Source organism: Salmo trutta, chromosome 12 (assembly GCF_901001165.1).
Source record: "Salmo trutta chromosome 12, fSalTru1.1, whole genome shotgun sequence".
Classification (NCBI taxonomy): domain Eukaryota; kingdom Metazoa; phylum Chordata; class Actinopteri; order Salmoniformes; family Salmonidae; genus Salmo; species Salmo trutta.
The window spans coordinates 61,983,838-62,011,470 of record NC_042968.1 but is presented as its reverse complement, the minus strand read 5'-3'; the positions used below and the strand labels follow the sequence as shown (position 1 = coordinate 62,011,470).

Genomic DNA, 27,633 nt, shown 5'->3' with positions numbered 1-27,633 from the left:
TGTTGCTATTGATAAGGTGTCTAATTCATCATTTTCACCGCGAATAGAAGTAGAGGTACTTTTGTCAGAGGTTGCTTGTTGTGAGCACTGAGGGAACTTTATGCACTTGGCCAGATGATTCTGCATCTTTGTTGCATTCTTCACAAATGATTTGGCACAGTGTTTGCAAATGTACACAGCTTTTCCTTCTACATTAGCTGCAGTGAAATGTCTCCACACATCAGATAGTGCCCGCAGCATTTTCCTGTAAAGATTAGAACAAAATGAGTAAAAAATAAAATACAATTCGATGTACAGATAAATAGTTAAGCAGTTAGATTAAACAACTCCTTTGTAAGATAAATGTTTTAAAATGAAACATGTATGGAAACAGGTGAATTTACACTCCTCAGTTGGCAGGCTCAAGAAAGATAAAACCCACATGGTACAGCAGCAAAAACTAACTAGCAGAAATTGTTAACAAGTTAGAAATGATTTAAAGACACTTTGCTGTAGGCTACTATTTACTAGTTAACAAAAAAATCATGTGTCATATAAAATATATTCACCCCACCCAGTATTGTATTCAAAACTTACCAGAAAGCATGTAGTCCTTGGCTCAGACAGTGTAGTAGTGTGGGCTCAATAGCATCTCATTAGTGTACCAGATCTTGAGAATCAGCTGTACATGTGATGGAAGAATGCACTGCGCATGCAGAGGCTTGCAATTCCATTGAATTGGGGTTAGTTTAACCAAAATATGCCAGAAGACCTATTTCCTTATATGTATCTCACAAAAAAAGGTAAACTGTTATAAGCTAACTTTTTTGATGAATTTAAGAAGAATTCCCCAAATTCCAGGGCTTAACATAACATGGACAATTTCCGGGAAAATTCTGGGAATTTACCAGAAAGTTTCCGACCCTTTGCAACTCTAGTTATGACGTCCCTTGTGATTCCTGTTTTACTGTAAGACTTTCACTTCTTATGACTTGCTTGCTGCAGGAGAAATGAGACAGTTTCCATTGAGAGGGAATGTGGTGACTGACATGATTGCTGCAGTTTTTCCACCTGCACTAAAAGGTCAATGTCATCATGAGAAAATCAAGGGACATGAAGAACTATAGAGAGGAAATGTATATTAGGCAGTATGCTGTATATATATCCAAAAGAAAAAATAGTCAAATAGAAAGAATCAGAAGAACGTTATCGCTCTTCAACAATGTCAAAAGGAATCATTCCTGTCCTAAGAGGGGATCGGTGAGGCAGAAAGCACCATGGAAGCAGGGCTCAGGGTAAGGACATGTAAGGTTACACTGTTATCTGGAGACAAAGCTCCAGGAGGCCCCTTCCGTGTCAATCTCCCTGCCGATCAGAGTCAGGTCGGGTGGTGGGACACTGGTATGTGGGGGGTGGAGATAAGACAAGGGGTCACTGTCAGGAGGGAGGAGAGTTAGTGAAACGGAAAAGGAGAGGGGAGGGATAGGGGAACACATAAAATACGTCAGAGAAGAGAGGAGATGAGAAAAGCTGTAATGGCTCCTGCTGATACCAGGCGATACCTGAGAGGAAGAGGAGGAGGAGAAGCACAACCCAGTGGAGGAAGAGAGATTAAAGTCCAGTCATACAGGAGAAATACACTCAGATCGATAGTGTAGGTCTTAAACAGGCAGGGAGAAAATGGATGAAGAGAAATGGGATATGGTCGGCTCCTGATGAGTGCACATCGGTTCAGTTCTGTAGAGCTGTATAACCCTGGGCGCTGGATGATTTTCTGACCCCCTAAAAGCATTTTTGTTTTATTATTAATATTTCTTCAGAGCTTCAGGGCATTATTTCCATTTGGTTGATTTGTCAGTCTCTCTCTCTCTCTCTCTCTCTCTCTATTTATCTCTTTCTCTCTCGTTTTCTCTCCCTCTCTCTTTCCTCTGTCTCTTTTCTCTCTCTCTTTTTTCACATTTTCTCTCTCTCTTTCTCTCTCTCTTTCTTTCTATCTCTCTAAACACCAGTTTATAGTGTTTAGTGTTACATAATGGGGAAAAGAAAAGTGTGTCTAATTTATTCTTCAATATTTAGCCCCATTAGAGACTCGACTGCCTAAGTAGAAAATGACCATGTAATATGGTAATGAGGGCAAGAAATACCTCCATAAAAACACACACAATATAGCTTTATTTTCAGATCTGTAATGGACTGTCATCCATTAGACAAAAAGTACTTTTATCACCCTGACTCTTTATGGCTGGGTTGAAGGTACAAACAATGCTTAGGTCACCATCAAGACCTACGTAAAATAATGATTACTCAACCGGACCATTAGCACGGTTTGGTTTAAAAGGACCTCATGCCTGATTCATCCTCTTTGGCATTTCCCTTCTATCAAAGTGCATATCGCCTTTGTCTATGTTTAGATTTAACATGCTTGGAAAACATTGTAAATCGTGTGCATTTTGTCCTGCTATGATGATGGACATTTATGTAAAGTAACAAAACACCTGGCAGTAGTGTCCTCTGTTCTGGAGTCTGGCTGTAGTGTCCTCTGTTCTGGAGTCTGGCAGTAGTGTCCTCTGTTCTGGAGTCTGGCTGTAGTGTCCTCTGTTCTGGAGTCTGGCAGTAGTGTCCTCTGTTCTGGAGTCTGGCAGTAGTGTCCTCTGTTCTGGAGTCTGGCAGTAGTGTCCTCTGTTCTGGAGTCTGGCAGTAGTGTAGCGCTTAAGTGTAACAGCTAGAGCAGGCCTTGAACCAGCAACTCCTGCAGATACAGGTCATACATTTCTCAGGTCACAAAGGCTGCCTGATCTTTTTGCCAAAGATCAAAATTAGGCTGCCTGTGTAAACGCAGCCATAGGCTCAGAATGAGTTTAGCCAACATGTAATCAGAAATCAATACATACGCCACAATTGCCTCAGAGCTTCCATCATAGATTCCCCCCCTCCAACACACACACACACACACACACACACACACACACACACACACACACACACACACACACACACACACACACACACACACACACACACACGCACACACACACACACACACGCACACACACGTGCGTGCGTACAAACCCACTTGGGGTGATCTCAAATCCTTATCAATTAGCTGTGCTGCTCGGTGGGGTGGTGCACCAGGTGTCTCACCGTGACAATACACACTCTGACCTTTAATCAAGCCAGCACTCGTCAGCAACACCCACACCATGTTCCCCTATCCTCCCTGCGGAGGGGGGGAGAAGAGTATTACTCATACATACGTCAGACATACGGCACTTTTAATGAAGGAGAACTTGAAATGCGGCTTAATGAATCCTTCATGAACCCTTTATAAAGGAAATCAGAAGTAATTCATAAGTAATGCCATGCCATATAAAAGGTGGCAGAAAGGTTGATTGTGTTCAGGGTTTTTTCTTCTTCAACAAACAGGTAGAAGACAGTGGGCTTATTGAGGCTCCGATATTTGTATTTGGGTAATATCACTGAATATCTGTTTGTGATTAATTCTGTGTACAGGAAACCAAATATGAAGTACTCTTTGACCCTAAATGAACCATAAAGCTTTTAACCATCAACCCATGGTATCAAAAGTAGGCCATTTCTAAAAGTGTCTCATCAAGAGAATTTGTTATTGGTTTGTTTCATGTGCGATGTGGGATAATGCTGCAAAGCAATATATGAATAATTTACTGTATTAATACATTCTAATCTAAATGTAATCATGAACTAGAGGGATTGAGCTTCAGGATATGGAATGACTTGGATACCAAAATATCACAGTGTTCTTTCTGGTTCTATTGAAGTAAACTCAACTAATCAAATATGATTAACATGTATTTAACTATTGACTATTTTAAGAGTGCTTAAATTCTGTGTAATCGGGAACTGGAGAGGGTTTTCTTGTTAGGTTGAGACATGCGACTGATTTTGACATCTTCCATTCCTCTTCATAGTGACCCCACGAGACCCCCCCTCCACCCAGCATCCTTCCCCTGACAGCCAACCCTGTTAGTTCTGCATCATTTTACTGATTCAAAAATGAAAGGAATTATCATCTCCAATGAGTGCTTTCTCATGCGATTCAGTTTTATTACAAAAAATGTTTTGATACAAATGAATATAGATCACAGCAATGAACATGTATTTGACATGCTCCATTGAACACTCGTCTCCATCCACAGTCCTGTAACCACACACATCGTCTCGCAAAATAAATAAATAGAAACATTCCGTTTTTCAGAACCCTTTCTTGTACAGAATGTGAACCAAAAACGCCCTGCTTAACACCCTCACTGGCCCGTTTGTACAGTCATGTACTGCATATAATCACACAGGTTAAACAATCTAAATACAGAATCAAAACCAATATTAGAAACGCCCACAAAACACAAAATGACACTTTATTAAGCTTGAGCGCCAGCCACAATTCATTGAACATATAGTGAGCAAAAAAAACAAAAAAAACGAATGAGGTACAAAATTAATAAATCTCTTTAAATTCAAAATGTAGTACAGAACAGAATTTTATGGCAATCTTCAGGCTTTTTTTCTGTAATCAGTCTCATAGTAGATTTGGCAGCCGGTGATGGGTGGTCCCTGTTAGCTAGGTGGCAGATAGACAACATGTTGGCGGGGGAGATAGATAAAGAGACAGAGCTCAGCCAGTGAAGCAGAAATCCTCCACACTGTTCACCTTGATCCTCTGCAGCTCCTGCCGGTCCAGCAGGCGGTACTGGAACGCCACCCGGTTGACAAACTTCCCGCTGGACACCATCCTAACCACCGTGTTATCGCAACCGATCTTCATCTGGGCTGTAGGACGAGGAAAAGAGACAGAAATAAGAGAGAAAGTCAAAAACAGTCAGACATCATATTGCACACGGTAAGCAAAGCAACAACAAAAAAACATTCCATTCAAAAATGGCTAATAGAGAAATATTCTAGTATGGATGGTGATGGTGGGGAATAAAGATATATTGTAGTTAGGATGGTAATGGTGGGTAATAAAGATATATTGTAGTTAGGATGGTGATGGTGGAGTTAATAAAGATATATTCTAGTTAGGATGGTGATGGGTAATAAAGATATATTCTAGTTAGGATGGTGATGGTGGAGTTAATAAAGATATATTCTGGTTAGGATGGTGATGGTGGGTAATAAAGATATATTGTAGTTAGGATGGTGAAGGTGGGTAATAAAGATATATTCTTGTTAGGATGGTGATGGTGGGTAATAAAGATATATTGTAGTTAGGATGGTGATGGTGGGTAATAAAGATATATTCTAGTTAGGATGGTGATGGTGGGGAATAAAGATCTATTCTAGTTAGGATGGTGATGGTTGGTAATAAAGATATATTCTAGTTAGGATGGTGATGGTGGGGATTAAGATATATTCTAGTTAGGATGGTGATGGTGGGTAATAAAGATATATTGTAGTTAGGATGGTGATGGTGGGTAATAAAGATATATTGTAGTTAGGATGGTGATGGTGGGTAATAAAGATATATTCTGGTTAGGATGGTGATGGTGGGAAATAAAGATATATTCTAGTTAGGCTGGTGATGGTGGGGAATAAAGATATATTCTAGTTAGGATGGTGATGGTAGGGAATAAAGATATATTCTAGTTAGGATGGTGATGGTGGGTAATAAAGAAATATTGTAGTTAGGATGGTGATGGTGGGTAATAAAGATATATTCTGGTTAGGATGGTGATGGTGGGTAATAAAGATATATTCTAGTTAGGATGGTGATGGTGGGGAATAAAGATCTACTGTTGTTACGATGGTGATGGTGGGTAATAAAGATATATTCTAGTTAGGATGGTGATGTTGGGTAATAAAGATATATTCTAGTTAGGCTGGTGATGGTGGGGAATAAAGATCTACTGTAGTTAGGCTGGTGATGGTGGGTAATAAAGATATATTCTAGTTAGGATGGTGATGGTGGGTAATAAATATATATTGTAGTTAGGATGGTGATGGTGGGTAATAAAGATATATTGTAGTTAGGATGGTGATGGTGGGTAATAAAGATATATTGTAGTTAGGATGGTGATGGTGGGTAATAAAGATATATTGTTGTTAGGATGGTGATGGTGGGTAATAAAGATATATTGTAGTTAGGATGGTGATGGTGGGTAATAAAGATATATTCTAGTTAGGATGGTGATGGTGGGTAATAAAGATATATTGTAGTTAGGATGGTGATGGTGGGTAATAAAGATATATTGTAGTTAGGATGGTGATGGTGGGTAATAAAGATATATTGTAGTTAGGATGGTGATGGTGGGTAATAAAGATATATTGTAGTTAGGATGGTGATGGTGGGTAATAAAGATATATTCTAGTTAGGATGGTGATGTGGGTAATAAAGATATATTGTAGTTAGGATGGTGATGGTGGGTAATAAAGATATATTGTAGTTAGGATGGTGATGGTGGGTAATAAAGATATATTGTAGTTAGGATGGTGATGGTGGGTAATAAAGATATATTGTAGTTAGGATGGTGATGGTGGGTAATAAAGATATATTGTAGTTAGGATGGTGATGGTGGGTAATAAAGATATATTGTAGTTAGGATGGTGATGGTGGGTAATAAAGATATATTCTAGTTAGGATGGTGATGTGGGTAATAAAGATATATTGTAGTTAGGATGGTGATGGTGGGTAATAAAGATATATTGTAGTTAGGATGGTGATGGTGGGTAATAAAGATATATTGTAGTTAGGATGGTGATGGTGGGTAATAAAGATATATTCTAGTTAGGATGGTGATGGTGGGTAATAAAGATATATTCTAGTTAGGATGGTGATGGTGGGGAATAAAGATATATTGTAGTTAGGATGGTGATGGTGGGTAATAAAGATATATTCTAGTTAGGATGGTGATGGTGGGTAATAAAGATATATTCTAGTTAGGATGGTGATGTTGGGTAATAAAGATATATTCTAGTTAGGATGGTGATGGTGGGTAGTAAAGATATATTCTAGTTCGGATGGTGATGGTGGGAAATAAAGATATATTCTCGTTAGGATGGTGATGGTGGGGAATAAAGATATATTGTAGTTAGGATGGTGATGGTGGGTAATAAAGATATATTCTGGTTAGGATGGTGATGGTGGGTAATAAAGATATATTCTAGTTAGGCTGGTGATGGTGGGGAATAAAGATATATTCTAGTTAGTATGGTGATGGTAGGGAATAAAAATATATTCTAGTTAGGATGGTGATGGTGGGTAATAAAGATATATTGTAGTTAGGATGGTGATGGTGGGTAATAAAGATATATTGTAGTTAGGATGGTGATGGTGGGTAATAAAGATATATTCTAGTTAGGATGGTGATGGTGGGTAGTAATAAAGATATATTGTAGTTAGGATGGTGATGGTGGGTAATAAAGATATATTGTAGTTAGGATGGTGATGGTGGGTAAAAAAGATATATTCTGGTTAGGATGGTGATGTTGGGTAATAAAGATATATTCTAGTTAGGATGGTGATGGTGGGTAATAAAGATATATTCTAGTTCGGATGGTGATGGTGGGAAATAAAGATATATTCTAGTTAGGATGGTGATGGTGGGGAATAAAGATATATTGTAGTTAGGATGGTGATGGTGGGTAATAAAGATATATTCTGGTTAGGATGGTGATGGTGGGTAATAAAGATATATTCTAGTTAGGCTGGTGATGGTGGGGAATAAAGATATATTCTAGTTAGTATGGTGATGGTAGGGAATAAAGATATATTCTAGTTAGTATGGTGATGGTAGGGAATAAAGATATATTCTAGTTAGGATGGTGATGGTGGGTAATAAAGATATATTGTAGTTAGGATGGTGATGGTGGGTAATAAAGATATATTCTAGTTAGGATGGTGATGGTGGGTAATAAAGATATATTGTAGTTAGGATGGTGATGGTGGGTAATAAAGATATATTGTAGTTAGGATGGTGATGGTGGGTAATAAAGATATATTGTAGTTAGGATGGTGATGGTGGGTAATAAAGATATATTGTAGTTAGGATGGTGATGTTGGGTAATAAAGATATATTCTAGTTAGGATGGTGATGGTGGGTAATAAAGATATATTGTAGTTAGGATGGTGATGGTGGGTAATAAAGATATATTCTAGTTAGGATGGTGATGGTGGGTAATAAAGATATATTCTAGTTAGGATGGTGATGGTGGGTAATAAAGATGTACTGTAGTAAGGATGGTGATGGTGGGTAATAAAGATATATTCTAGTTAGGCTGGTGATGGTGGGTAATAAAGATCTACTGTAGTTAGGATGGTGATGGTGGGTAATAAAGATATATTGTAGTTAGGATGGTGATGGTGGGTAATAAAGATATATTCTAGTTAAGATGGTGATGGTGGGTAATAAAGATATATTCTAGTTAAGATGGTGATGGTGGGTAATAAAGATATATTCTAGTTAGGCTGGTGATGGTGGGTAATAAAGATGTACTGTAGTTAGGATGGTGATGGTGGGTAATAAAGATATATTCTAGTTAGGATGGTGATGGTGGGTAATAAAGATATATTCTAGTTAGGATGGTGATGGTGGGGAATAAAGGCATACTGTAGTTAGGCTGGTGATGGTGGGTAATAAAGATCTACTGTAGTTAGGATGGTGATGGTGGGTAATAAAGATATATTGTAGTTAGGATGGTGATGGTGGGTAATAAAGATATATTCTAGTTAGGATGGTGATGGTGGGGAATAAAGATCTATTCTAGTTAGGATGGTGATGGTTGGTAATAAAGATATATTCTAGTTAGGATGGTGATGGTGGGGAAAAAATATCTATTCTAGTTAGGATGGTGATGGTGGGTAATAAAGATATATTGTAGTTAGGATGGTGATGGTGGGTAATAAAGATATATTGTAGTTAGGATGGTGATGGTGGGTAATAAAGATATATTCTGGTTAGGATGGTGATGGTGGGAAATAAAGATATATTCTAGTTAGGCTGGTGATGGTGGGGAATAAAGATATATTCTAGTTAGGATGGTGATGGTAGGGAATAAAGATATATTCTAGTTAGGATGGTGATGGTGGGTAATAAAGAAATATTGTAGTTAGGATGGTGATGGTGGGTAATAAAGATATATTCTGGTTAGGATGGTGATGGTGGGTAATAAAGATATATTCTAGTTAGGATGGTGATGGTGGGGAATAAAGATCTACTGTTGTTACGATGGTGATGGTGGGTAATAAAGATATATTCTAGTTAGGATGGTGATGGTGGGTAATAAAGATATATTCTAGTTAGGCTGGTGATGGTGGGGAATAAAGATCTACTGTAGTTAGGCTGGTGATGGTGGGTAATAAAGATATATTCTAGTTAGGATGGTGATGGTGGGTAATAAATATATATTGTAGTTAGGATGGTGATGGTGGGTAATAAAGATATATTGTAGTTAGGATGGTGATGGTGGGTAATAAAGATATATTGTAGTTAGGATGGTGATGGTGGGTAATAAAGATATATTGTTGTTAGGATGGTGATGGTGGGTAATAAAGATATATTGTAGTTAGGATGGTGATGGTGGGTAATAAAGATATATTCTAGTTAGGATGGTGATGGTGGGTAATAAAGATATATTGTAGTTAGGATGGTGATGGTGGGTAATAAAGATATATTGTAGTTAGGATGGTGATGGTGGGTAATAAAGATATATTGTAGTTAGGATGGTGATGGTGGGTAATAAAGATATATTGTAGTTAGGATGGTGATGGTGGGTAATAAAGATATATTCTAGTTAGGATGGTGATGTGGGTAATAAAGATATATTGTAGTTAGGATGGTGATGGTGGGTAATAAAGATATATTGTAGTTAGGATGGTGATGGTGGGTAATAAAGATATATTGTAGTTAGGATGGTGATGGTGGGTAATAAAGATATATTGTAGTTAGGATGGTGATGGGGGTAATAAAGATATATTGTAGTTAGGATGGTGATGGTGGGTAATAAAGATATATTCTAGTTAGGATGGTGATGTGGGTAATAAAGATATATTGTATGTTAGGATGGTGATGGTGGTAATAAAGATATATTGTAGTTAGGATGGTGGATGGTGGGTAATAAAGATATATTGTAGTTAGGATGGTGATGGTGGGTAATAAAGATATATTCTAGTTAGGATGGTGATGGTGGGGATTAAGATATATTCTAGTTAGGATGGTGATGGTGGGGAATAAAGATATATTGTAGTTAGGATGGTGATGGTGGGTAATAAAGATATATTCTAGTTAGGATGGTGATGGTGGGTAATAAAGATATATTCTAGTTAGGATGGTGGGTAATAAAGATATATTCTAGTTAGGATGGTGATGGTGGGTAGTAAGATATATTCTAGTTCGGATGGTGATGGTGGGAAATAAAGATATATTCTCGTTAGGATGGTGATGGTGGGGAATAAAGATATATTGTAGTTAGGATGGTGATGGTGGGTAATAAAGATATATTCTGGTTAGGATGGTGATGGTGGGTAATAAAGATATATTCTAGTTAGGCTGGTGATGGTGGGGAATAAAGATATATTCTAGTTAGTATGGTGATGGTAGGGAATAAAGATATATTCTAGTTAGGATGGTGATGGTGGGTAATAAAGATATATTGTAGTTAGGATGGTGATGGTGGGTAATAAAGATATATTGTAGTTAGGATGGTGATGGTGGGTAATAAAGATATATTCTAGTTAGGATGGTGATGGTGGGTAGTAATAAAGATATATTGTAGTTAGGATGGTGATGGTGGGTAATAAAGATATATTGTAGTTAGGATGGTGATGGTGGGTAAAAAAGATATATTCTGGTTAGGATGGTGATGTTGGGTATAAAGATATATTCTAGTTAGGATGGTGATGGTGGGTAATAAAGATATATTCTAGTTCGGATGGTGATGGTGGGAAATAAAGATATATTCTAGTTAGGATGGTGATGGTGGGGAATAAAGATATATTGTAGTTAGGATGGTGATGGTGGGTAATAAAGATATATTCTGGTTAGGATGGTGATGGTGGGTAATAAAGATATATTCTAGTTAGGCTGGTGATGGTGGGGAATAAAGATATATTCTAGTTAGTATGGTGATGGTAGGGAATAAAGATATATTCTAGTTAGTATGGTGATGGTAGGGAATAAAGATATATTCTAGTTAGGATGGTGATGGTGGGTAATAAAGATATATTGTAGTTAGGATGGTGATGGTGGGTAATAAAGATATATTCTAGTTAGGATGGTGATGGTGGGTAATAAAGATATATTCTAGTTAGGATGGTGATGGTGGGTAATAAAGATATATTGTAGTTAGGATGGTGATGGTGGGTAATAAAGATATATTGTAGTTAGGATGGTGATGGTGGGTAATAAAGATATATTGTAGTTAGGATGGTGATGTTGGGTAATAAAGATATATTCTAGTTAGGATGGTGATGGTGGGTAATAAAGATATATTGTAGTTAGGATGGTGATGGTGGGTAATAAAGATATATTCTAGTTAGGATGGTGATGGTGGGTAATAAGATATATTCTAGTTAGGATGGTGATGGTGGGTAATAAAGATGTACTGTAGTTAGGATGGTGATGGTGGGTAATAAAGATATATTCTAGTTAGGATGGTGATGGTGGGTAATAAAGATCTACTGTAGTTAGGATGGTGATGGTGGGTAATAAAGATATATTGTAGTTAGGATGGTGATGGTGGGTAATAAAGATATATTCTAGTTAAGATGGTGATGGTGGGTAATAAAGATATATTCTAGTTAAGATGGTGATGGTGGGTAATAAAGATATATTCTAGTTAGGCTGGTGATGGTGGGTAATAAAGATGTACTGTAGTTAGGATGGTGATGGTGGGTAATAAAGATATATTCTAGTTAGGATGGTGATGGTGGGTAATAAAGATATATTCTAGTTAGGATGGTGATGGTGGGGAATAAAGGCATACTGTAGTTAGGCTGGTGATGGTGGGTAATAAAGATCTACTGTAGTTAGGATGGTGATGGTGGGTAATAAAGATATATTGTAGTTAAGATGGTGATGGTGGGTAATAAAGATATATTCTAGTTAGGATGGTGATGGTGGGGAATAAAGATATATTCTAGTTAGGATGGTCATGGTTGGTAATAAAGATGTACTGTAGTTAGGATGGTGATGGTTGGTAATAAAGATATATTCTAGTTAGGATGGTGATGGTGGTTAATAAAGATATATTCTAGTTAGGATGGTGATGGTGGGGAATAAAGATATATTCTAGTTAGGATGGTGATGGTGGGTAATAAAGATGTACTGTAGTTAGGATGGTGATGGTGGGTAATAAAGATATATTGTAGTTAGGATGGTGATGGTGGGTAATAAAGATATATTCTAGTTAGGATGGTGATGGTGGGGAATAAAGATATATTCTAGTTAGGATGGTGATGGTGGGGAATAAAGATATATTCTAGTTAGGATGGTGATGGTGGGTAATAAAGATATATTGTAGTTAGGATGGTGATGGTGGGTAATAAAGATATATTCTAGTTAGGATGGTGATGGTGGGTAATAAAGATATATTCTAGTTAGGATGGTGATGGTGGGGAATAAAGATATATTGTAGTTAGGATGGTGATGGTGGGTAATAAAGATATATTCTAGTTAGGATGGTGATGGTGGGTAATAAAGATATATTCTAGTTAGGATGGTGATGTTGGGTAATAAAGATATATTCTAGTTAGGATGGTGATGGTGGGTAGTAAAGATATATTCTAGTTCGGATGGTGATGGTGGGAATAAAGATATATTCTCGTTAGGATGGTGATGGTGGGGAATAAAGATATATTGTAGTTAGGATGGTGATGGTGGGTAATAAAGATATATTCTGGTTAGGATGGTGATGGTGGGTAATAAAGATATATTCTAGTTAGGCTGGTGATGGTGGGGAATAAAGATATATTCTAGTTAGTATGGTGATGGTAGGGAATAAAGATATATTCTAGTTAGGATGGTGATGGTGGGTAATAAAGATATATTGTAGTTAGGATGGTGATGGTGGGTAATAAAGATATATTGTAGTTAGGATGGTGATGGTGGGTAATAAAGATATATTCTAGTTAGGATGGTGATGGTGGGTAGTAATAAAGATATATTGTAGTTAGGATGGTGATGGTGGGTAATAAAGATATATTGTAGTTAGGATGGTGATGGTGGGTAAAAAAGATATATTCTGGTTAGGATGGTGATGTTGGGTAATAAAGATATATTCTAGTTAGGATGGTGATGGTGGGTAATAAAGATATATTCTAGTTAGGATGGTGATGGTGGGGATTAAGATATATTCTAGTTAGGATGGTGATGGTGGGGAATAAAGATATATTGTAGTTAGGATGGTGATGGTGGGTAATAAAGATATATTCTGGTTAGGATGGTGATGGTGGGTAATAAAGATATATTCTAGTTAGGCTGGTGATGGTGGGGAATAAAGATATATTCTAGTTAGTATGGTGATGGTAGGGAATAAAGATATATTCTAGTTAGTATGGTGATGGTAGGGAATAAAGATATATTCTAGTTAGGATGGTGATGGTGGGTAATAAAGATATATTGTAGTTAGGATGGTGATGGTGGGTAATAAAGATATATTCTAGTTAGGATGGTGATGGTGGGTAATAAAGATATATTGTAGTTAGGATGGTGATGGTGGGTAATAAAGATATATTGTAGTTAGGATGGTGATGGTGGGTAATAAAGATATATTCTAGTTAGGATGGTGATGGTGGGTAATAAAGATATATTGTAGTTAGGATGGTGATGGTGGGTAATAAAGATATATTCTAGTTAGGATGGTGATGGTGGGTAATAAAGATGTACTGTAGTAAGGATGGTGATGGTGGGTAATAAAGATATATTCTAGTTAGGCTGGTGATGGTGGGTAATAAAGATCTACTGTAGTTAGGATGGTGATGGTGGGTAATAAAGATATATTGTAGTTAGGATGGTGATGGTGGGTAATAAAGATATATTCTAGTTAGGATGGTGATGGTGGGTAATAAAGATATATTGTAGTTAGGATGGTGATGGTGGGTAATAAAGATATATTCTAGTTAGGATGGTGATGGTGGGTAATAAAGATGTACTGTAGTTAGGATGGTGATGGTGGGGAATAAAGACATACTGTAGTTAGGATGGTGATGGTGGGTAATAAAGATATATTGTAGTTAGGATGGTGATGGTGGGTAATAAAGATCTACTGTAGTTAGGATGGTGATGGTGGGGAATAAAGACATACTGTAGTTAGGATGGTGATGGTGGGTAATAAAGATATATTGTAGTTAGGATGGTGATGGTGGGTAATAAAGATATATTCTAGTTAGGATGGTGATGGTGGGTAATAAAGATATATTGTAGTTAGGATGGTGATGGTGGGTAATAAAGATATATTCTAGTTAGGATGGTGATGGTGGGTAATAAAGATGTACTGTAGTAAGGATGGTGATGGTGGGTAATAAAGATATATTCTAGTTAGGCTGGTGATGGTGGGTAATAAAGATCTACTGTAGTTAGGATGGTGATGGTGGGTAATAAAGATATATTGTAGTTAGGATGGTGATGGTGGGTAATAAAGATATATTCTAGTTAAGATGGTGATGGTGGGTAATAAAGATATATTCTAGTTAAGATGGTGATGGTGGGTAATAAAGATATATTCTAGTTAGGCTGGTGATGGTGGGTAATAAAGATGTACTGTAGTTAGGATGGTGATGGTGGGTAATAAAGATATATTCTAGTTAGGATGGTGATGGTGGGTAATAAAGATATATTCTAGTTAGGATGGTGATGGTGGGGAATAAAGGCATACTGTAGTTAGGCTGGTGATGGTGGGTAATAAAGATCTACTGTAGTTAGGATGGTGATGGTGGGTAATAAAGATATATTGTAGTTAAGATGGTGATGGTGGGTAATAAAGATATATTCTAGTTAGGATGGTGATGGTGGGGAATAAAGATATATTCTAGTTAGGATGGTCATGGTTGGTAATAAAGATGTACTGTAGTTAGGATGGTGATGGTTGGTAATAAAGATATATTCTAGTTAGGATGGTGATGGTGGTTAATAAAGATATATTCTAGTTAGGATGGTGATGGTGGGGAATAAAGATATATTCTAGTTAGGATGGTGATGGTGGGTAATAAAGATGTACTGTAGTTAGGATGGTGATGGTGGGTAATAAAGATATATTGTAGTTAGGATGGTGATGGTGGGTAATAAAGATATATTCTAGTTAGGATGGTGATGGTGGGGAATAAAGATATATTCTAGTTAGGATGGTGATGGTGGGGAATAAAGATATATTCTAGTTAGGATGGTGATGGTGGGGAATAAAGATATATTCTAGTTAGGATGGTGATGGTGGGGAATAAAGATATATTCTAGTTAGTATGGTGATGGTGGGTAATAAAGATGTACTGTAGTTAGGATGGTGATGGTGGGTAATAAAGATATATTCGAGTTAGGATGGTGATGGTGGGTAATAAAGATATATTCTAGTGAGGATGGTGATGGTGGGTAATAAAGATATATTCTAGTTAGGCTAGTGATGGTGGGTAATAAAGATATATTGTAGTTAGGATGGTGATGGTGGGTAATAAAGACATACTGTAGTTAGGATGGTGATGGTGGGTAATAAAGATATATTCTAGTTAGGATGGTGATGGTGGGTAATAAAGATATATTGTAGTTAGGATGGTGATGGTGGGTAATAAAGATATATTCTAGTTAGGATGGTGATGGTGGGTAATAAAGGTATATTCTAGTTAGGATGGTGATGGTGGGTAATAAAGATATTTTCTAGTTAGGATAGTGATGGTGGGGAATAAAGATATATTCTAGTTAGGATGGTGATGGTGGGTAATAAAGATATATTCTAGTTAGGATGGTGATGGTGGGTAATAAAGATATATTGTAGTTAGGATGGTGATGAAGGGTAATAAAGATATATTGTAGTTAGGATGGTGATGGTGGGGAATAAAGATATATTCTAGTTAGGATGGTGATGGTGGGTAATAAAGATATACTCGAGTTAAGATGGTGATGGTGGGGAATAAAGATATATTGTAGTAAGGATGGTGATGGTGGGTAATAAAGATATATTGTAGTTAGGATGGTGATGGTGGGTAATAAAGACATACTGTAGTTAGGATGGTGATGGTGGGTAATAAAGATATATTCTAGTTAGGATGGTGGTGGTGGGTAATAAAGATATATTGTAGTTAGGATGGTGATGGTGGGTAATAAAGATATATTCTAGTTAGGATGGTGATGGTGGGTAATAAAGGTATATTCTAGTTAGGATGGTGATGGTGGGTAATAAAGATATTTTCTAGTTAGGATAGTGATGGTGGGGAATAAAGATATATTCTAGTTAGGATGGTGATGGTGGGTAATAAAGATATATTCTAGTTAGGATGGTGATGGTGGGTAATAAAGATATATTGTAGTTAGGATGGTGATGAAGGGTAATAAAGATATATTGTAGTTAGGATGGTGATGGTGGGGAATAAAGATATATTCTAGTTAGGATGGTGATGGTGGGTAATAAAGATATACTCGAGTTAAGATGGTGATGGTGGGGAATAAAGATATATTCTAGTTAGGATGGTGATGGTGGGGAATAAAGATATATTCTAGTTAGTATGGTGATGGTGGGTAATAAAGATGTACTGTAGTTAGGATGGTGATGGTGGGTAATAAAGATATATTCGAGTTAGGATGGTGATGGTGGGTAATAAAGATATATTCTAGTGAGGATGGTGATGGTGGGTAATAAAGATATATTCTAGTTAGGCTAGTGATGGTGGGTAATAAAGATATATTGTAGTTAGGATGGTGATGGTGGGTAATAAAGACATACTGTAGTTAGGATGGTGATGGTGGGTAATAAAGATATATTCTAGTTAGGATGGTGATGGTGGGTAATAAAGATATATTGTAGTTAGGATGGTGATGGTGGGTAATAAAGATATATTCTAGTTAGGATGGTGATGGTGGGTAATAAAGATATATTCTAGTTAGGATGGTGATGGTGGGTAATAAAGATATATTCTAGTTAGGATAGTGATGGTGGGGAATAAAGATATATTCTAGTTAGGATGGTGATGGTGGGTAATAAAGATATATTCTAGTTAGGATGGTGATGGTGGGTAATAAAGATATATTGTAGTTAGGATGGTGATGAAGGGTAATAAAGATATATTGTAGTTAGGATGGTGATGGTGGGGAATAAAGATATATTCTAGTTAGGATGGTGATGGTGGGTAATAAAGATATACTCGAGTTAAGATGGTGATGGTGGGGAATAAAGATATATTGTAGTAAGGATGGTGATGGTGGGTAATAAAGATATATTCTAGTTAGGATGGTGATGGTGGGGAATAAAGATATATTCTAGTTAGGATGGTGATGGTGGGTAATAAAGATATATTGTAGTTAGGATGGTGATGGTGGAGTTAATAAAGATATATTGTAGATAGGATGGTGATGGTCAGTAATAAAGATATATTCTTGTTACTATGGTGATGGTGGGTAATAAAGATATATTGTAGTCAGGATTGTGATGGTAGGTAATAAAGATATATTCTAGTTAGTATGGTGATGGTGGGGTTAATAAAGATATATTTTAGTTAGGATGGAGATGGTGGAGTTAATAAAGATATATTCTAGTTAGGATGGTGATGGTGGGGAATAAAGATATATTCTAGTTAGTATGGTGATGGTGGGGAATAAAGATATATTGTAGTTAGTATGGTGATGGTGGGGAATAAAGACATATTGTAGTTAGGATGGTGATGGTGGAATTAATAAAGATATATTGTAGTGAGGAGGGTGATGGTGGGGAATAAAGATATATTCTAGTTAGGATGGTGATGGTGGCTAATAAAGATATACTATAGTTAGGAGGGTTATGGTGGGGAATAAAGATATATTGTAGTTAGGATGGTGATGGTGGAGTTAATAAAGATATATTGTAGTTAGGATGGTGATGGTGGGTAATAAAGACATACTGTAGTTAGGATGGTGATGGTGGGTAATAAAGATATATTCTAGTTAGGATGGTGGTGGTGGGTAATAAAGATATATTGTAGTTAGGATGGTGATGGTGGGTAATAAAGATGTACTGTAGTTAGGATGGTGATGGTGGGTAATAAAGGTATATTCTAGTTAGGATGGTGATGGTGGGTAATAAAGATATTTTCTAGTTAGGATGGTGATGGTGGGGAATAAAGATATATTCTAGTTAGGATGGTGATGGTGGGTAATAAAGATATATTCTAGTTAGGATGGTGATGGTGGGTAATAAAGATATATTGTAGTTAGGATGGTGATGAAGGGTAATAAAGATATATTGTAGTTAGGATGGTGATGGTGGGGAATAAAGATATATTCTAGTTAGGATAGTGATGGTGGGTAATAAAGATATATTCTAGTTAGGATGGTGATGGTGGGTAATAAAGATATATTCTAGTTAGGATGGTGATGGTGGGTAATAAAGATATACTCGAGTTAAGATGGTGATGGTGGGGAATAAAGATATATTGTAGTAAGGATGGTGATGGTGGGTAATAAAGATATATTCTAGTTAGGATGGTGATGGTGGGGAATAAAGATATATTCTAGTTAGGATGGTGATGGTGGGTAATAAAGATATATTGTAGTTAGGATGGTGATGGTGGAGTTAATAAAGATATATTGTAGATAGGATGGTGATGGTCAGTAATAAAGATATAATCTAGTCAGGATGGTGATGGTGGGGAATAAAGATCTACTGAAGTTAGGATGGTGATGGTCGGGAATAAAGATATATTGTAGTTAGGATGGTGGGTAATAAAGATATATTCTAGTTAGAATGGTGATGGTAGGGATTAAGATATATTCTAGTTAGGATGGTGATGGTGGGTAATAAAGATATAATCTAGTTTGGATGGTGATAGTGGAGTTAATAAAGATATATTCTAGTTAGTATGGTGATGGTGGGGAATAAAGATATATTGTAGTTAGTATGGTGATGGTGGGGAATAAAGACATATTGTAGTTAGGATGGTGATGGTGGAATTAATAAAGATATATTGTAGTTAGGAGGGTGATGGTGGGGAATAAAGATATATTCTAGTTAGGATGGTGATGGTGGTTAATAAAGATATACTATAGTTAGGAGGGTTATGGTGGGGAATAAAGATATATTGTAGTTAGGATGGTGATGGTGGAGTTAATAAAGATATATTGTAGTTAGGATGGTGATGGTGGAGTTAATAAAGATATACTCTAGTTAGGATGGTGGGTAATAAAGATATATTCTAGTTAGGATGGTGGGTAATAAAGATATATTCTAGTTAGGATGGTGATGGTGGGTAATAAAGATATATTCTAGTTAGGATGGTGATGGTGGGGAATAAAGATATATTCTAGTTAGGATGGTGATTGTGGGGAATAAAGATATATTCTAGTTAGGATGGTGATGGTGGGTAACAAATATATATTCTAGTTAGGATGGTGATTGTGGGTAATAAAGATCTACTGTAGTTAGGATGGTGATGGTGGGGAATAAAGACATACTGTAGTTAGGATGGTGATGGTGGGTAATAAAGATATATTCTAGTTAGGATGGTGATGGTGGGGAATAAAGATCTATTCTAGTTAGGATGGTGATGGTGGGTAATAAAGATGTACTGTAGTTAGGATGGTGATGGTGGGTAATAAAGATATATTCTAGTTAGGATGGTGATGGTGGGGATTAAAGATATATTCTATTTAGGATGGTGATGGTGGGGATTAAATATATATTCTAGTTAGGATGGTGATGGTGGGTAATAAAGATATATTGTAGTTAGGATGTTGATGGTGGGTAATAAAGATATAATGTAGTTAGGATGGTGATGGTGGGTAATAAATATATATTCTAGTTAGGATGGTGATGGTGGGTAATAAAGATATATTCTAGTTAGGATGGTGATGGTGGGTAATAAAGATGTACTGTAGTTAGGATGGTGATGGTGGGTAATAAAGATATATTCTAGTTAGGATGGTGATGGTGGGGATTAAAGATATATTCTAGTTAGGATGGTGATGGTGGGGAATAAAGATATATTCTAGTTAGGATGGTGATGGTGGGGATTAAAGATATATTCTAGTTAGGATGGTGATGGTGGGGAATAAAGATATATTCTAGTTAGGATGGTGATGGTGGGGAATAAAGATATATTCTAGATAGGATGGTGGGTAAAAAAGATATATTCTTGTTAGGATGGTGATGGTGGGGATTAAGATATATTCTAGTTAGGATGGTGATGGTGGGTAATAAAGATATATTCTAGTTATGATAGTGATGGTGGATAATAAAGATATATTCTAGTTAGGAAGGTGATGGTGGAGGTAATAAAGATATATTCTAGTTAGGCTGGTGATGGTGGGGAATAAAGATCTACTGTAGTTAGGATGGTGATGTTGGGTAATAAAGATATATTCTAGTTAGGATGGTGATGTTGGGTAATAAAGATATATTCTAGTTAGGCTGGTGATGGTGGGGATTAAAGATCTATTTTAGTTAGGATGGTGATGGTGGGTAATAAAGATATATTCTAGAAAGGATGGTGATGGTGGGTAATAAAGATATATTGTAGTTAGGATGGTGATGGTGGGTAATAAAGATGTATTGTAGTTAGGCTGGTGATGGTGGGTAATAAAGATCTACTGTAGTTAGGATGGTGATGGTGGGTAATAAAGATATATTCTAGTTAGGATGGTGATGGTGGGTAATAAAGATATATTCTAGTTAGGATGGTGATGGTGGGTAATACAGATATATTCTAGTTAGGATGGTGATGGTGGGGAATAAAGATATATTCTACTTAGGATGGTGATGGTGGGTAATAAAGATGTACTGTAGTTAGGATGGTGATGGTGGGTAATAAAGATATATTCTAGTTAGGATGGTGATGGTGGGTAATAAAGATATATTCTAGTTAGGATGGTGATGGTGGGGAATAAAGATATATTCTAGTTAGGATGGTGATGGTGGGTAATAAAGATGTACTGTAGTTAGGATGGTGATGGTGGGTAATAAAGATATATTCTAGTTAGGATGGTGATGGTGGGGAATAAAGATATATTCTAGTTATGATGGTGATGGTGGGTAATAAAGATGTACTGTAGTTAGGATGGTGATGGTGGGTAATAAAGATATATTCTAGTTAGGATGGTGATGGTGGGTAATAAGATATATTCTAGTTAGGATGGTGATGGTGGGTAATAAAAATATATTCTAGTTAGGCTGGTGATGGTGGGTAATAAAGATATATTGTAGTTAGGATGGTGATGGTGGGTAATAAAGACATACTGTAGTTAGGATGGTGATGGTGGGTAATAAAGATATATTCTAGTTAGGATGGTGATGGTGGGGAAATAAGATATATTGTAGATAGGATGGTGAGGGTGGGGAATAAAGATCTATTGTAGGTAGTCTGGTGATGGTGTTGGGGGAATAAACCGATATTCATTTCTAGTTAGTAAGGTGCATGGTGGGAATAAAGATATATCTAGTAAGGATGGTGCATGGTGGGGTCAATAAGCTATCTCTTGTTAGGATGGTTGATGGTGGGGAATAACGATCTATTCTTGTTAGGAGGGTGATGGTGGGACTAAAGATATATTCTCGTTAGTAAGGTTGATGTGTGGGGATACAGACTTATCTAGTAAGGATGGTGATGGTGGGTAGGTATAAAGCTATATTGCAGTTAGGATGTTGCATGGTGGGGCATACTACGATTATATTGTAGTAGTTAGTATGGTGATGGTGGGGAATAAATATATATTGTAGTTAGAAGGTGTCTGGTCGGGACTAAAGCCGCCGATATTGTAGTTAGGTGGTGATGGTGGGGAAAAAAAGATCTATTATAGTTAGGATGGTGATGGTGGGGAATCAAAGATATCCTCTAGTTAGGATGGTGATGGTAGGTAATAAAAGACTATTATCTTACTAAGGATGGTGATGGTGGGTAATAAATATATTCTCGTTAGGATGGGATGGTGGGTAATAAAGATATATTCTAGTTGGGATGGTGATTGTGGGTAATAAATATATATTGCAGTTAGGAGAGTGATGGTGGGCTATAAAAATATATTCTAGTTAGGATGGTGATGGTGGGGAATAAAGATATCCACTAGTTAGGATTGTGATGGTAGGTAATAAAGATATATTCTAGTTAGGATGGTGATGGTGGGTAACAAATATATATTCTAGTTAGGATGGTGATGGTGGGGTTAATAAAGATATATTGTAGTTAGGATGGTGATGGTGGGGAATAAAGATATATTCTAGTTAGGATGGTGATGGTGGGTAACAAATATATATTCTAGTTAGGAATGGTGATTGTGGGTAATACAGATATATTCTTGTTAGGATGGTGATGGTTGGTAATAAATATATATTCTATTTAGGATGGTTATGGTGGGGAATAAATATATATTGTAGTTAGGATGGTGATGGTGGGGAATAAAGATATATTGTAGTTAGGATGGTGATGGTAGGTAATAAAGATATATTCTAGTAAGGATGGTGATGGTGGGGTTAGTAAATATATATTCTAGTTAGGATGGTGATGGTGGGTAATAAATATATATTCTGGTTAGGATGGTGATGGTGGGGAATAAAGATATATTCTAGTTAGGATGGTGATGGTGGGTAATAAATATATATTCTAGTTAGGATGGTGATGGTGGGTAATAAAGATATATTCTCGTTAGGATGGTGATGGTGGGTAATAAAGATATATTCTAGTTGGGATGGTGATTGTGGGTAATAAATATATATTGCAGTTAGGAGGGTAATGGTGGTGCAATAAAATATATTCTAGTTAGGATGGTGATGGTGGGGTTAATAAAGATATATTCCAGTTAGGATGGTGATGGTGGGGAATAAAGATATATTGTAGTTAGTATGGTGATGGTGGGGAATAAAGATCTATTGTAGTTAGTATGGTGATGGTGGGGAATAAAGATCTATTGTAGTTAGTATGGTGATGGTGGGGAATAAAGATATATTCTAGTTAGGATGGTGATGGTGGGGAATAAAGATATATTGTAGTTAGGATGGTGATGGTGGGGAATAAAGATATATTCTAGTAAGGATGGTGATGGTGGGTAATAAAGATATATTCTAGTAAGGATGGTGATGGTGGGTAATAAAGATATATTGTAGTTAGTATGGTGATGGTGGGGAATAAAGATCTATTGTAGTTAGTATGGTGATGGTGGGGAATAAAGATATATTCTAGTTAGGAAGGTGATGGTGGGGAATAAAGATATATTGTAGTTAGGATGGTGATGGTGGGGAATAAAGATATATTCTAGTAAGGATGGTGATGGTGGGTAATAAAGATATATTCTAGTAAGGATGGTGATGGTGGGTAATAAAGATATATTCTAGTTAGGATGGTGATGGTGGGGTTAATAAAGATATATTGCAGTTAGGATGGTGATGGTGGGGAATAAAGATATATTGTAGTTAGGATGGTGATGGTGGGGTTAATAAAGATATATTGCAGTTAGGATGGTGATGGTGGGGAATAAAGATATATTGTAGTTAGTATGGTAATGGTGGGGAATAAAGATATATTGTAGTTAGGATGGTGATGGTGGGTAATAAATATATTTTCTGGTTAGGATGGTGATGGTGGGTAATAACGATATATTCTAGTTAGGATGGTGATGGTGGGGATAGTAAAGATATATTCTAGTTAGGATGGTGATGTTGGGTAATAAATATATATTCTAGTTAGGATGGTGATGGTGGGTAATAAAGATATATTCTAGTTAGGATGGTGATGGTGGGGAATAAAGATATATTCTAGTTAGGATGGTGATGTTGGGTAATAAATATATATTCTAGTTAGGATGGTGATGTTGGGTAATAAATATATATTCTAGTTAGGATGGTGATGGTGGGTAATAAAGATATATTCTCGTTAGGATGGTGATGGTGGGTAATAAAGATATATTCTAGTTGGGATGGTGATTGTGGGTAATAAATATATATTGCAGTTAGGAGTGTGATGGTGGGCAATAAAAATATATTCTAGTTAGGATGGTGATGGTGGGGTTAATAAAGATATATTCCAGTTAGGATGGTGATGGAGGCGAATAAAGATAAATTCTAGTTAGGATGGTGATGGTGGGGAATAAAGATATATTGTAGATAGGATGGTGAGGGTGGGGAATAAAGATCTATTGTAGTTAGTATGGTGATGGTGGGGAATAAAGATATATTCTAGTTAGTAAGGTGATGGTGGGGAATAAAGATATATTCTAGTAAGGATGGTGATGGTGGGTAATAAAGATATATTCTTGTTAGGATGGTGATGGTGGGGAATAAAGATATATTCTTGTTAGGAGGGTGATGGTGGGGAATAAAGATATATTCTAGTTAGTAAGGTGATGGTGGGGAATAAAGATATATTCTAGTAAGGATGGTGATGGTGGGTAATAAAGATATATTGCAGTTAGGATGGTGATGGTGGGGAATAAAGATATATTGTAGTTAGTATGGTGATGGTGGGGAATAAATATATATTGTAGTTAGGAAGGTGATGGTCGGGAATAAAGATATATTGTAGTTAGGTTGGTGATGGTGGGGAAAAAAGATATATTATAGTTAGGATGGTGATGGTGGGGAATAAAGATATCCTCTAGTTAGGATGGTGATGGTAGGTAATAAAGATATATTCTACTAAGGATGGTGATGGTGGGTAATAAATATATATTCTCGTTAGGATGGTGATGGTGGGTAATAAAGATATATTCTAGTTGGGATGGTGATTGTGGGTAATAAATATATATTGCAGTTAGGAGAGTGATGGTGGGCTATAAAAATATATTCTAGTTAGGATGGTGATGGTGGGGAATAAAGATATCCACTAGTTAGGATTGTGATGGTAGGTAATAAAGATATATTCTAGTTAGGATGGTGATGGTGGGTAACAAATATATTTTCTAGTTAGGATGGTGATGGTGGGGTTAATAAAGATATATTGTAGTTAGGATGGTGATGGTGGGGAATAAAGATATATTCTAGTTAGGATGGTGATGGTGGGTAACAAATATATATTCTAGTTAGGAATGGTGATTGTGGGTAATACAGATATATTCTTGTTAGGATGGTGATGGTTGGTAATAAATATATATTCTATTTAGGATGGTTATGGTGGGGAATAAATATATATTGTAGTTAGGATGGTGATGGTGGGGAATAATGATATATTGTAGTTAGGATGGTGATGGTAGGTAATAAAGATATATTCTAGTAAGGATGGTGATGGTGGGGTTAGTAAATATATATTCTAGTTAGGATGGTGATGGTGGGTAATAAATATATATTCTGGTTAGGATGGTGATGGTGGGGAATAAAGATATATTCTAGTTAGGATGGTGATGTTGGGTAATAAATATATATTCTAGTTAGGATGGTGATGGTGGGTAATAAAGATATATTCTCGTTAGGATGGTGATGGTGGGTAATAAAGATATATTCTAGTTGGGATGGTGATTGTGGGTAATAAATATATATTGCAGTTAGGAGGGTAATGGTGGTGCAATAAAATATATTCTAGTTAGGATGGTGATGGTGGGGTTAATAAAGATATATTCCAGTTAGGATGGTGATGGTGGGGAATAAAGATATATTGTAGTTAGTATGGTGATGGTGGGGAATAAAGATCTATTGTAGTTAGTATGGTGATGGTGGGGAATAAAGATCTATTGTAGTTAGTATGGTGATGGTGGGGAATAAAGATATATTCTAGTTAGGAAGGTGATGGTGGGGAATAAAGATATATTGTAGTTAGGATGGTGATGGTGGGGAATAAAGATATATTCTAGTAAGGATGGTGATGGTGGGTAATAAAGATATATTCTAGTAAGGATGGTGATGGTGGGTAATAAAGATATATTGTAGTTAGTATGGTGATGGTGGGGAATAAAGATCTATTGTAGTTAGTATGGTGATGGTGGGGAATAAAGATATATTCTAGTTAGGATGGTGATGGTGGGGAATAAAGATATATTGTAGTTAGGATGGTGATGGTGGGGAATAAAGATATATTCTAGTAAGGATGGTGATGGTGGGTAATAAAGATATATTCTAGTAAGGATGGTGATGGTGGGTAATAAATATATATTCTAGTTAGGATGGTGATGGTGGGGTTAATAAAGATATATTGCAGTTAGGATGGTGATGGTGGGGAATAAAGATATATTGTAGTTAGGATGGTGATGGTGGGGTTAATAAAGATATATTGCAGTTAGGATGGTGATGGTGGGGAATAAAGATATATTGTAGTTAGTATGGTAATGGTGGGGAATAAAGATATATTGTAGTTAGGATGGTGATGGTGGGTAATAAATATATTTTCTGGTTAGGATGGTGATGGTGGGTAATAACGATATATTCTAGTTAGGATGGTGATGGTCGGGAATAAAGATATATTCTAGTTAGGATGGTGATGGTGGGGATAGTAAAGATATATTCTAGTGAGGATGGTGATGGTGGGGAATAAAGATATATTGTAGTTAGGATGGTGATGGTGGGGAATAAAGATATATTCTAGTTAGTATTGCGATGGTTGGGAATGAAGAAATATTCTAGTTAGGATGGTGATGGTGGGTAATAGATATATATTGCAGTTAGGAGGGTGATGGTGGGCAATAAAAATATATTCTAGTTAGGATGGTGATGGTGGGGTTAATAAAGATATATTCCAGTTAGGATGGTGATGGTGGGGAATGACGATATATTCTAGTTAGGATGGTGATGTTGGGGAATAAAGATATATTGTAGATAGGATGGTGATGGTGGGGAATAAAGTTCTATTGTAGTTAGTATGGCGATGGTGGGGAATAAAGATATATTCTAGTTAGGATGGTGATGGTTGGTAATAAATATATATTCTATTTAGGATGGTGAATGTGGGGAATAAAGATATATTGTAGTTAGGATGGTGATGGTGGGGAATAAATATATATTCTGGTTAAGATGGTGATGGTGGGGAATAACGATATATTCTAGTTAGGATGGTGATGTTGGGTAATAAATATATATTCTAGTTAGGATGGTGATGGTGGGTAATAAAGATATATTCTTGTTAGGATGGTGATGGTGGGTATAAAGATATATTCTAGTTGGGATGGTGATTGTGGGTGATAAAGATATATTCGAGTTAGGATGGTGATGGTGGGTAATAAATATATATTTTAGGTAGGATGGTGATGGTGGAGGTAATTAAGATATATTCCAGTTAGGATGGTGATGGTGGGGAATAAAGATATATTCTAGTTAGAATGGTGATGGTGGGGAATAAATATATATTGTAGTTAGGATGGTGATGGTGGGGAATTAAGATCTATTGTAGTTAGTATGGTGATGGTGGGGAATAAAGAAATATTCTAGTTAGGATGGTGATGGTGGGTAATAAATATATATTGCAGTTAGGAGGGTGATGGTGGGCAAGAAAAATATATTCTAGTTAGGATGGTGATGGTGGGGTTAATAAAGATATATTCCAGTTAGGATGGTGATTGTGGGGAATAAAGATATATTCTAGTTAGGATGGTGATGGTGGGGAAT

The 27,633-nt window shown here is 36.4% G+C and overlaps 1 protein-coding gene across 1 annotated transcript in view; it reads right to left on the bottom strand.

The window, feature by feature from the left end:
* Positions 1–4,038: 4,038 nt before the first annotated feature.
* Positions 4,039–27,633, bottom strand: part of LOC115203940 (corticotropin-releasing factor-binding protein) — a 43,233-nt gene continuing 19,638 nt past the window's right edge. Inside the window, exon 7 of the mRNA XM_029769043.1 lies at positions 4,039–4,785. Coding sequence (XP_029624903.1) covers positions 4,631–4,785 — 155 coding nt within the window. The 3' untranslated portion in view covers positions 4,039–4,630. The remainder of the gene's footprint in view (positions 4,786–27,633) is intronic.